General features: G+C 35.1%; 1 protein-coding gene across 3 annotated transcripts in view; it reads left to right on the top strand.

The window, feature by feature from the left end:
* The window catches only part of cped1 (cadherin-like and PC-esterase domain containing 1), a 98,883-nt gene extending 87,788 nt beyond the window's left edge, over positions 1–11,095 (top strand). For 2 of the 3 annotated variants that reach the window (XM_015352416.2, XM_015352415.2), the window contains exons 18-22: positions 709–929; positions 1,376–1,477; positions 6,108–6,195; positions 7,544–7,690; positions 9,116–11,095. In XM_015352416.2, the coding sequence (XP_015207902.2) occupies positions 709–929; positions 1,376–1,477; positions 6,108–6,195; positions 7,544–7,690; positions 9,116–9,343 (786 nt within the window). In that variant the 3' untranslated portion in view covers positions 9,344–11,095. Of the gene's footprint in view, positions 1–708; positions 930–1,375; positions 1,478–6,107; positions 6,196–7,543; positions 7,691–9,115 lie in introns of those variants that run through there. The other variant, XM_015352419.2, reaches the window with a different exon arrangement.
* The last annotated feature ends 958 nt before the right edge of the window (positions 11,096–12,053 follow it).

Here is a 12,053-nt window from a genome sequence, read left to right as displayed (position 1 = left end):
AATAAAAAGTAATATTCTTCACTCTTTTCTAAACTAACTTTATTGAGAGTGCATAAACTATTCTTTTTTTCTGGGTTTATTTTAATAAGGAAGAAGAAATAAATGAGTACTGGTTGTGCTATATTTGTTTCTTTTAATAAACAATTCAGTTTTGGTACTCAACCAGACATTGTTGCTGACATAGTATCTTTTAAGGGCTGTGTTCTCCTTTATTTGGACAATGCACACATAAATGAAATGTAGATAAAGCCTAGTATTGCACCCTGTGGTTACATAAAGTAATAATAATAACAAACAACAACAACAGTAATAATAATAATAATAATAATAATAATAATAATAATAATAATAATAATAATAATAATAATAATATTTCTTTTTATTATGTTGGATCATGCACTGAATGTTATTATTACACTTTACCACATTTATGTAAACACCACTTTTGTCCCTAATGCATAAGCAATTGTGTTCACCTCTGATACGTCTAGTTTTTATTTAAAAAGCAGCTTTGTGTGATGAGTTGAAAACCTAGACATTTTCTTCAGAAAACTTCAAGTAGTGGACCTGCGAATGACAAATCTACAAATGAATTTAACTATGATTAGAAAGAATGCAACAGCTAGTCTGGCAGCATCAGAATTTGTATGTCAGAATTAAATTCTGTTATTTTATGATGTCCGATTCAATTGTTTTTCTTTTCAAAAGGTTCTTTTTATTGGGGATTCAACGAACCGAGGAATGATGTTCTACCTCATGGAACGTGTGAACGAGACTCTAGATGATTGGGACAAAGCTCATGACACTGTTGTCTATCATAATGTCAATGAAGGAAAGACTCTTATCAGCTATTCTTACTACCCTCAGTTCTGGTTAAGTAAGGACCAAAGGCCCACATTTGAGAAGGCACTGCAGCACCTAATTCTGAGGTAACACTCCTCTGTTTGTGCCTTCTTTTATGTTTAATTTTCTTGGAACACAATGTTAAGGCATTCTTTTCCTTTTGAAAACTTTGTCCAGGAAAAACAAGATAACTCCAGAACATGCAGAGAAACTAATGTGTTTTCTTTGGACATAGGAAAGAAATGGCTTGCCACTGACATGGACACGGATCCACAAACATCTTTTGGAACAATAAGGTTATTTAGTGTACCATGTGTGAAAGATTCATTTCCTAATGTTTCTAATTACATTAAACAATGATATGAAGCCACAAAGACTGATTCATGTGGTGTTAAGAGGATATAAAATGGAAAGCAGTTCATGTAAATTGCGTTCCAGTGCTGACATGCTGAGATTAAATGTAGTACGGTTTGGTTGGAACATTGTCATCTGTTCTCACCATGTGATATTATTTTTTTCTGCTATCTCTCAGATCCCGCCCGCTTGAAAACACAGAGCAAACAGTGATTGTTGTTGGAGGAGTTCAATGGCTCAGTACTGATCACCTGACAATCATACACCGTGTCCTGAAAAGGTACTTTTAAATGGAAACATTTCTAAATATGAGTAATTTCAAAGTCAGAATTTAAAAACACCCCAACACCAACAACAGTAATAATTATAATAATAATATACTGAGCTTATCCCTCTATGCATGTGTATTTTTGGAAAAATATAGATTTGGGGTACTGATCTTTTTTTTTCCTTTTCCATTTTCTTTAATTGATTATATGTTGTGGGACATTTAAGTGATATTAACTGTTGCATAAGGACTAAATTCCTTCATAAATGTTTGAGCACATGTAATGAGGTGATTTAACCTGTTGAATGTTAAGTCTGTCCAAAATTAAGAAGGAAAATTTCAAAAGGGAACCAACATGCGACACTTACCAAACAACAAAGCCTGTGTGCACTTCTGTATCTCAGAGGTTTCAGTACACTGTTGATCACCATCAGGGGTGTTTACAAACAGCAATATATAACCTGGCAAGACATTATAGCCAAACAGTACTGATAGGCCACACTCTAGGAAACCACAAGTCAAGATTGATAAAGTAGTCCAAGTGTGATGGTCTGATCAAGAGTGTCTAGGCACTGCAAAACTCTTCTTGCAGTGATTGTTGTTGATCACACGGCACTACAATGATCAAGTCCTGGGACCTCACTTCCTTGTCTTCCTGGTGTGACAGCATTTCAGCAGGGTAACACATGCCCTTATGCTGCTCGTGTAGCAACAGCTTTCTTGCAAGATGAGAATATTATAGTAGTGGCATGGGTGGCAAACGTCCAACTGAACATTTGTGGTATGAGCTGGGATAACTTGCAGTATCTAGGTTACAAAGGCCAATGAAGAGGCTCGTATTTATGCAGACTTTATGACACAAATGCAACTGAATCTCACAAGACAGCACCTGCTAATTGGTCCAAAGCATGTGTTTCAGATGTAAAGCTTGTGTTGCTTCCATAATGTTCCCACATATGCCACTAACCCGTGGCTTTCACAGTAAAATGAAAGTCACAGGCTAGTAGTCATGAGTTTCACCTCCTGTTGATTAACGAGACAACAGATCTTTATGGGAAGCAGTCATACCATTTTTAAGTTATGACCTAGATAACACAGCAGACTGAGAGATAGAGATGAATAGTAGCAGACGCCGTTCTTGCTGTGCCAGGGCACTGGTAAAGTAAAGAAGATGGTAGAGCAGTACTGGCCAAGAAGGGGATTATCCAGTGATCAGGTTAGGGTTCTCTCCCTCACAGGGGTCCCAAGAAGGTCAGATATAGCGTCAGTTACAGTAGTTATAAATCCTGTGGAAGATTTATCTACCCTCCGAAGGGACCGAGTAAATGGTTTGGTTGTAAGTTCACAAACAGCTGGTTCTAAATCCCGGAGGAGATTTAATTAGATTCCTTGTTGAGGGAAAAACTAGATCAAGGTTCTCCATCAGGGGAACATGAAGGTCAAAGATTAAAAACTGCAGAGGGAGTTTGAGAAGAGAGAAGCAAGGGCAGGTCTCCAGTACTTTGCTCAAGGTGTGGTTTGACACTCCAAGTCCATAATCGAAGGGCAAGGGATGTGTCTGGCAGGGAACAATATAACTTTACTAATCTTTGAGGAGGTTATATTCGCTAGGACTGAGGTACACTAAGGAGTGAGACGGGAAGATTTGTTTAGTTCACCTAGGGATGGTACAACTTCATATATGAATGACTGAGCCAGGGAATCCACAAACAAAGAGCTCTTATAATGGGTTAACACTCAGGAGGAGAGAGATGAGTAGCTAAATAGTCTTCTTTGATAGGATATCTGTAGCCTCAAGTCCTGGTCTCAGTTGTAGCTGGAGGTTTCCTGATGAGGGAGAGAGTAGCAACATTTCTCTCAGAGGAGATTACACTTAAAATCATCGGGCAGGTTGTCTCCTCTAAAATATATATGTTCCCTGAGGTTAATGGAAGCCTTGTGTCTGGTCCAGAAGTGTGCATACTGTTGGAAAGGAGTAAAAACTATAGGCGTGGTTCCCCGAGAGTCGTGTAGCAATAGTACTGTTGGAACAAAACCTGCATAAAGGACACGGATACACCGCAGACTCACAAAATTTATATCACATACTGGCAAACCCCCAGACAGATGCCAGAAAAAAGCATGTGGCTCAGAGGCAAGCAGACACTCCATTACACTTTTATGTAAGTAAGTGAGTTATAAGGTTTCTTTAGGTGGTCAGTATCAAAATAAGAAAGGGTTTAAAATGATCACCAGACATGTACTTAATTCTAGGTGATCAGGAGACTAAGTGAGAGACATCTGAGTAGGAAATCTTATATCAAATATACAGTAATTTAAATTATGTCCTAAGGCAGGGAACATTTCATTGAATTATTGTGGGGGTTTGTAACAACTGATTACCTGATTTTATATCATTGCACTGATGAACAGTAGATGAAATAACCTAAGACTTGCATATATCAACTTTCCCCATTCCAGGTTTTTTTAATAACATCAGAGAAGTGACCACTACATGACCTATAGTCTTAACTAACAAGTTATTAGGAGGGTATGGTAGGATTTTTGAAGTCTTGGTATTGATTTACTATGTCTGTAATATAATGAGGCTGTTCTATGACATAACTATGGCTAAACCTAAAATTGTGATGGAAGTATTTTAGTGTTTTAAAAAACTTTTCAACAAAACACGTATATGTAAACGGTTCTGATTTTTATTATTTTTTATGTACTTACAAAGATAACAACACAAAAAAATGTTTTTGGTTCCATTACTGATCCATTGCATTGGTTATACCTCTCAGTACATGATTAGGAGTTTTTTGTAACATATTTAGTAACCAATTTTAGTGACAAAACTATTCAAACTAAATGTAACAAAGATATTACACAGTGTTTCATTGTTCAAAGAATAGTGACAGTGGTATTCTATAATATCATAATTAACAGTTATTTGGTGTAATTGCTATTTAGGTGTTTTGTCATCTATTTTAGAAAAAAAGGAATAGAAATAGTAGGTGTTTTAGAACAGTTTTTCTGTTTCACAAAGTCATAAAAAATGTTAACTGTTAATTGAACTGTAGCTGAATAATTGCAAATAAAGACCAATTAGAATCTGTTTAGCACCCTGGACAGCTCTTGGGAAACAGGTCATATACAGTAGCTCTCATCCCATATCTCTTTATCTGTAAACCAGAACTGGATCCGATCTGTGAAAGTTAACAACTTTTCTGAAAACTAAGTACAGTTAGTACAGTGAGTACAGAAAGTACTTTTCTCCTGAATATATAAAAGAAAAATCTTCATGCAGCACTGCTACTCACTTGTGAGGTGAGGCAATGACTAAAAGTGCACATGCAAAAGTGGACTTTAAAATAATAAGATCTAATATCTAAATAAAATAAATAAGACAGGGGTTAAAATGTTTATTTAATAATAATTTGAATACATTATTTTCCTTTTGCATATTAATTATAGGCATATAACAATTTTACACTTTTTAAACTGAATATTTGTTGTCAATTATTGAATACTCACCTCAACAATTGTATGTGTGAATAGTTAAATGCCTATTTAAAAATAGCAAAAACAGCAAGGAAAATATTTGGCAGTAATTACTGCTGAGAGTCTTTTTAGATAAGTCTACAAACTTCACATATCAGGATAGTGCAGTTTTCACCCTTTCCTCTTTGCAAACTTACTCACTTACTCAGGTTCTGTCAAGTTAGTTGGGGATGGACAGCAAATGTCAAGTTTCATAGCACACTTTCTATGAAATTCAAGGAAGGACTTCGACTGGGACCGTCAAGGACATTCACTTTCTTATTTTTATACCACTCCAGCTTTGAGTCATTGTCTTGCTTAAAGGTGAATTTGCCATTTTACCTTAGTCTCAAACAGCTTGTCAGACCCCATTGATGATGCAATCACCATGCTTGGTTGATAGCAGGGATGGTACGGACTGGGCGATGTTGAGTTTATGCCTAATTAAATGCTTTGCATTTAGACCAAAAGGTTCCAATTTTATTTTATTCAACCACAATGTCATACCACTTTTGCCATATGTGAGTAGTAAGTATCACTTAAATGCGTTGTTGAAAACTCCAGGTAGGAATTCAAATTGGTTTGTCTGTCTTTCATATAGGCCAGTTTGGTGGAGTGACTGGGATATTGTTGACTCATGGATATTTCTCATCTCAGCCACTGAACTAGTCAATAGTCACCTCACAGTGGCACCCCTAACTCTTATTTTCCCTTTGCGTGGCTGCTCGGTTTGGAGCATTCAAGTTTTGATTAATCATATTCACTGAAAAAGATGTGTAAATAGCATTTTCAATTCAAATACGTGGGACTTGGCAGCATGGTGGCAGCAGTCCAAAACATCCTAAAAGGTTAACTGGCTTCTGGGACGGGTGGCTCTGGTGTGAGTGTGTGCATGTTACAGGACGTCCCCTGTAACATGCACACACAGCGTGTACCCTGCCTTGAGCTGAGTCTCTGGTTCACCCATTACACTTTATTAGAAGAAGTGGTTAGAAAATGGATGGACAAGTGGAGCATCGCAGAAAAGGATGAATACTTTTGCCAGGCGTAGCGATGAACACACTGTGAAATCAGTATTTCTGCAATGCAGTTGTTGTTTTAACTTTGTATTTTTTATCAGGGAAAACCTTTTGAATATACTTGTTGTGATAAAAACCCTCGGTATGGGATTTCACCTCCACGTTGATGGGATCCGGTCTCTTTCACTGGTAAGCCTGATTGTACTGCACTCTCTAAAATCTCACAGGTGAAGAATAGGAAAAAGAGGGGAAATCCTTGTTAGAATGGGGCTTGTAAGCAACATATTGCCTCTTTAATAGGATTTGACTTCTAGCACAGTCTTTAGAGCAGGACAATGGAAATGCCTGAATAATCTGTTAGTGATATTTTAAATGTGATGCTTAAAACTGTTATAAGCTTATAAATATTTTTTCTACATATAATGAGAAAAGGACTTTAGTATTAAAGCATAAATACTTGCTTGAATGTCTAGTAAAATCAGTTGTAAAAAAGAAGGTGGTTAAGAACATCAAATATTCATTTTAATATGGATCTTGCAGGGGCCATTTTTGTGAAATGTGGAACAGTATTAAAAAGAAAGTGGAAATGTATTAGCAGATGACAAAATATGGATCAAATCTTCCTCTGTATGTAAAAACTCTAGTCTCAGAATTCAGGAAATTGTCTTACTAGCATTTCATTGATTTATATCAGTCATTGGTAAAATGTCTGCAACAAAATATCTAGAAAAGCAAGCTTTTTAATTTGATGTATATACCTTTCAAAAGTTTATATTCAACTCCATTACCATGGATTTGGCCAAATCACATTTATTTTAACATGATTGTAATATGATTTGAGAAATAGAACTAGCCCCCCAATTAACATATTTGATTTAACAAAGTTGGTCCCTGGTCATGGTGTGCTCTAGATAAGGTGAGGCAACACATCTGTGCAGTCATGTAGAATGTGAAACCATAATGAATGGAAAAGGTCAAAAGTATAAAAGGTAGTAAGAGATATAGGAAAGTGATGAGCTTAGAGAAAAATCTCTATATGATTCAGAGGAATGAGAACAAGGAATAAACAAGTGATACTGTCTTGCTAGAGGCTTAAACAAAGTGATGTGCAAAGCATTCACGCAGATGAGGAGAAAGTAGCCCATATGTCTTTACCCTACTTTCCTCATTCTTCGTGTTCTCTGTAAATGACTTTCATTTCAGCCATAACACATACATTAGCAGTAAAATGAATAAATGTATCAATTCTTGGGAATGGAGTACACGCACACACACTCACTGTACATGACAATTTTCTAGAATGCATCTTATTAGCCGAGGAATACCTGTAATTGTGCGTGTGCTTTAAATGAGTTTTGCTACAAAATACCTGATTCAAGGTATTGAGTCTGACAAGCTGATAATTCAGCTCATTCATTTTTTTGTTTTAAGTTTAATAATTTATTTTGTGTTTTTGAGGTGTGCAACTGAACACACTTTTAAGCCAGAGAAGGGCTGTATCCTCCCCAGATATTTGACTCACTTCTTTTGATTACAGAAAGCTGTGCAGGACCTTTATTATGAAAACGAGAAGATTTTAATTACTGCCCAGCAGCACGGCTATGAAGTCATTGACACTTTCAGTATTACAATGGGTCGCTTCAAGGAGTTCCTGCAAGGAAGATGTGCATGTCACTTTCATGAAGTAATGATCAAGCCTAACTATGACCTTAATAAAAACCCAGGAATGCATGTTTTGCAATTTTCATTTGGACTTTCTGTCATGATCACTGACTTTAACTAAGGTGGATCAGGGGTCATAAAACACGAGCCTTTAAATTAATTTCAGGAATAATGTTTTGATAGCCATAAATGATGAGGAAGCTTCACTCTGTTAAGATTATGAGGAACAAAACAATTGCATGTCTAAAATTGCTGTAATTGTTACGGTGTCATAACTCTTTTGGTTGGTCTCTTAAAATGTATGAAGTAACCCATATTTTTAAATCTGCAGTGTTTAAGTTGGTTTCATTTAATGAGCAATTGCTAAAAGTGCTGCTTATGATTTCATGAACCACATGCTACACATTGGTAGCAGATGGGAATTAAGGGTTTTCTGAAGTGGTAGTAACTGTGCAAAATGTGATCCGAACTGAGAAACATGGGACTGTAATGATAGGTTACTTGCCATTGGTAAGCCAAAGGGGAACTCACCATGACTTAATTGTAGCTAATTGGTTTAAACAGGATGAGGCTAATAGAAGAAATGTAACAGAAATCACTGAACTCAAACACAAAACAGATCGTAAATCTGATCAGTCAGTAAAAAATATGAATCAAGTCCACAGAAAGCCCAGAATTATAGTAATTTATGCATAAAGAACAAGTTGGTTATTTTGCAGTGTGATAATAAGCCACTCAGTACAGGATATTTTGAAAGTACAGTGTTTGCGCTAATTCTGTTAGTATCCCAGAGTTGCGCTACAGGAATAAAATGTTATCAGTACCGATATATACTCCTATTTTAGATTCTAGTTTCCTTATTCTTTTCAGTTATATTATGCAAACTAAGTATGATACTTTTCACCAAGCCCTAAGCTGAATCATTGTTTATTAAATTCAAATCAAAGCTTTTGAAACTTTTAACAAAAAAACAATAAGAAATTATTATTTGTAATAATAATAGCAGGGGACCCTTATTTTTTGTGTACTTTGTGAAAACACAAACTTGTCATGTTTGTTTTGTTTTATTTGTATGAAAGAGGTCAAAGAGATTTTTTTTTAAAAGCCACTTCCTGAAGAACAGTTCTTCACCCACATCTGTTTTTTTAACCTACTTGTGAAATATCAAATCTACAAAGTTTACAGAAGGGTGTTGCTATTATTGACTTGTTAGTAATGTTTCTATTTCTTCATGGTTGCAAATCCCATTACATTAGTTTTAAAACTAAAACTTATATAATTGGATAGTTTAAAACTATAGTTTTAGTGTGCGGATTTTTAACAATATAACTTTGATTTGTGAAAAATATTACAGTTTTTTTTAATAATGGGACTTTTGTATGCCGTATGTCATAAAACTTTTAAGATACAGTACATACTTATCCTATCTGTGCATTTTATTTGGCAGGTAGGGAAGCGAACATTTTCAGATGTGCCCCTTCACAGAAAAATGAAGCTCTCCAGACACTCTGTGAAAGATTTTAACAGTCACAGCAAGCTACCAGGACTGCAAGACGTTTTGTCCATTTCAAACTCACCATATCATGTCAAAGGTCCAATAAATCAAGTTTATTCTGAAATTCTTCTCAGCAGGATCTGCTTGAATAAAAGGAGAGATTCTAGTGCACAGCCCTAGTAGATAAAGTCTGCAACGAAGACCCAGGCTCCCTGCTTTCCTCTAAGATTGGTCCAAGAATGACATTAACTCACTTTCTGTGCTTTCTGGTTGGCCAAGAGGGGAACAACCAAAGACATGTGACACCTTTCCTGGCTTTATGAGATCAAGATGTGCCCCTGTAGATATGTGGTTTAAGAATGGCAGATGGTGAGAGACTGAAAACCAACAGGACTTGATGTCTTGCCAAAAATGAATAAAACAGCTGTAGACAAAGAAAAATATTTTGCACACACTTGTGAAATCTACATTAGAATTCACGACTTATATCAAACTACTTGGAACACTTACATTCAGCATGGCATGAAGTGCACTAATCTGTTCAAATGTCCTTTAATTGTAGGCAGTGTTATTTTGATTCTATGCTTAAATGCAAATGCCTATGTACCATGGCATGTAATGACAGAATTATATTTTCTTGAAGCCATTCTTTTAAATGGACAGTGACTTAATGGATATCCGGCAGTCTGTTACAGACATGTTTTCTACATTTAACTTAACTTACCTCACTGAGTTTTATATAATAAAATATTAAATTCCTAGCCAAAGTTCTCTGACTTTTAAATTGTGACAAAAATGTCTTAAAAGTTACATGTACTATACAATGTTAAAGTGTTTATAAATATTTTTATCCTTCATTGCTTTTGAAAGACAATATTTGTAAAGATTTTTCTTACAAAGTATATGTTTTTACCTGTATATATAGGATATATATCTAGAATTATAATGAATTGTATTTTTGCCAGAAGGTCTTTATTATTGAAGTCAAATGTCTGCGCACAAGTAGAAATTAGACACCAACTACAACCGATGTCGATATATTTGGAAATTTTGCATTTAATTAATTGAATGTCTTAAGTCCTGTTTACAGTATGTAAGTATGTCCAGGTTTGCCTTTAGCATTTCCAGTATGTGACATACATTATGTGTATATATTTATCTGTTGACTCTTGATGTGGTATATTGCTCTTTACATACTGTATTTAATTCACATCTCAAGATTGTGTTTTTAATGCAAAAAGAGATAGGTTTATTTTCCATTTATTGCTTTGTACTTGTGAAATATAAACACATTCTGTCTTTTAGACGACAATTATGACAAATTGCATTCTGCCAGTATTAAAAAATGTATTTGTTTTTATAGCAGTCTGTCAAAATAATGCAGGTTGTTTTTGTTGCAGTTTCTGTGTTGTCCTATTAAAATACCACACACTCTAAAAGAATATAGCAATTCAAACCTTATCCCTAGACATTACAGGCCTTTGAAAAACTCAATAATTTCTGTGCTGAATTGGCTCTTATTTGCTTAATTAACCCATGTGCTGCACATCACTTTGATAATTAAGGAATTATTGAGTCAAAGTAATCCAGGTGCCAAGTTTGACTAGTCCCTTAACTATAGGAAAAGTATTCTACAAGGAGCCCACTGAAGCACTGAGAAGAATTCATAATCTGATTTTGTATCTAATCAGACTGCTTCCTAGGAAAGCTTTCAAGTTTTCAATAGCAAGAATATCGTGGTGTCCCGTAATAGTCAGGGGCAACATAGTATTCAATGTTCCTGCAAATTTACTGTGTTGACACTGTAATGTGCTGTATAGTCTAGTTTTTGAGAATGCAATAAATACATTCATTCAAAGCTTGAATAAAGTGACTATGACGTGAGTATTCCTTATGGTTCTGTAATGCATTAAATATAACATAATACTTTAATTAGCATGCTGTTTCTTTACTGCTGTTATGGAACTTTCTATTGCTAACATATACAAAACATAATTCACCTTGTTATTCACTATTACAGGAGGACCTATTAACAAGAGGTATTTACATTCACAGACTTACACCAAGGAGTGTGAAGGTATAATATCAATTGTGACAATTTGCACAGCACCTCCATTCCCTACACAGAGAATATAAGCATTAACTAGTTTCTCAGTATCTCAGGGGTTTGATTATGTACTCTTTTAAAGATCCATGATTTAAAAGTCTTATCAGTTCTGATCAGTTTCTTTTTGTGTATTAGTAAACACCCATCACTCTATTTATTATTTATATTGGCTGTAGTTCTATGCACTATTCACCAAACTAAATAGCTCTACTATTCTAAAACACTTTCCAAAAGACACGTCTACTGAAAATGTTTTGCTAATAGTTGATTAAGACATAGACAAAATCTTCAAGATGTCTTTTGCATTGTCAAACAATGTGTTAGCTTGTCAGTATAGCCAGCATAGTTGTTTTTCTTTCTCTTCTTACTACTTATGTCCACTCAGATTTTCAGAATTAGTAAACTCATATTATTATTTTTTTTCTTAAAGCAGCCTTAAAGAAGGAAATTCAATTTTGTTCCACAGATTGGTTAGACTGAAAACGGCACCCTTTGTCTGGACATTTTCCAGTAACTGGAATTTTGAAATTTATACTTTCTGGCAAGCTTGCTAAATTATCCATAGCTTCTACTCCAGGATTGTAAAGGATACGTTAGACTTACAGTGTAAACAAAGCCTTGTGTTTTATACCCTACAGCAATGTTTCCTAAAACCTTTCCTGCACAGCCCCTTCCCCCAATTACTGAAGGTTTTTGATCTAACCTGCATGAGATCATTTGTTTTAACTTCTTTTATATATATTGCTCTACTTATACATAATATGGTAACAAGTCATTTATATT

This window comes from Lepisosteus oculatus, chromosome 7 (genome assembly GCF_040954835.1).
Source record: "Lepisosteus oculatus isolate fLepOcu1 chromosome 7, fLepOcu1.hap2, whole genome shotgun sequence".
Lineage (NCBI taxonomy): Eukaryota > Metazoa > Chordata > Actinopteri > Semionotiformes > Lepisosteidae > Lepisosteus > Lepisosteus oculatus.
The sequence above is the reverse complement of the archived record's forward strand: the minus strand, read 5'-3'. Positions and strand labels throughout refer to the sequence as shown.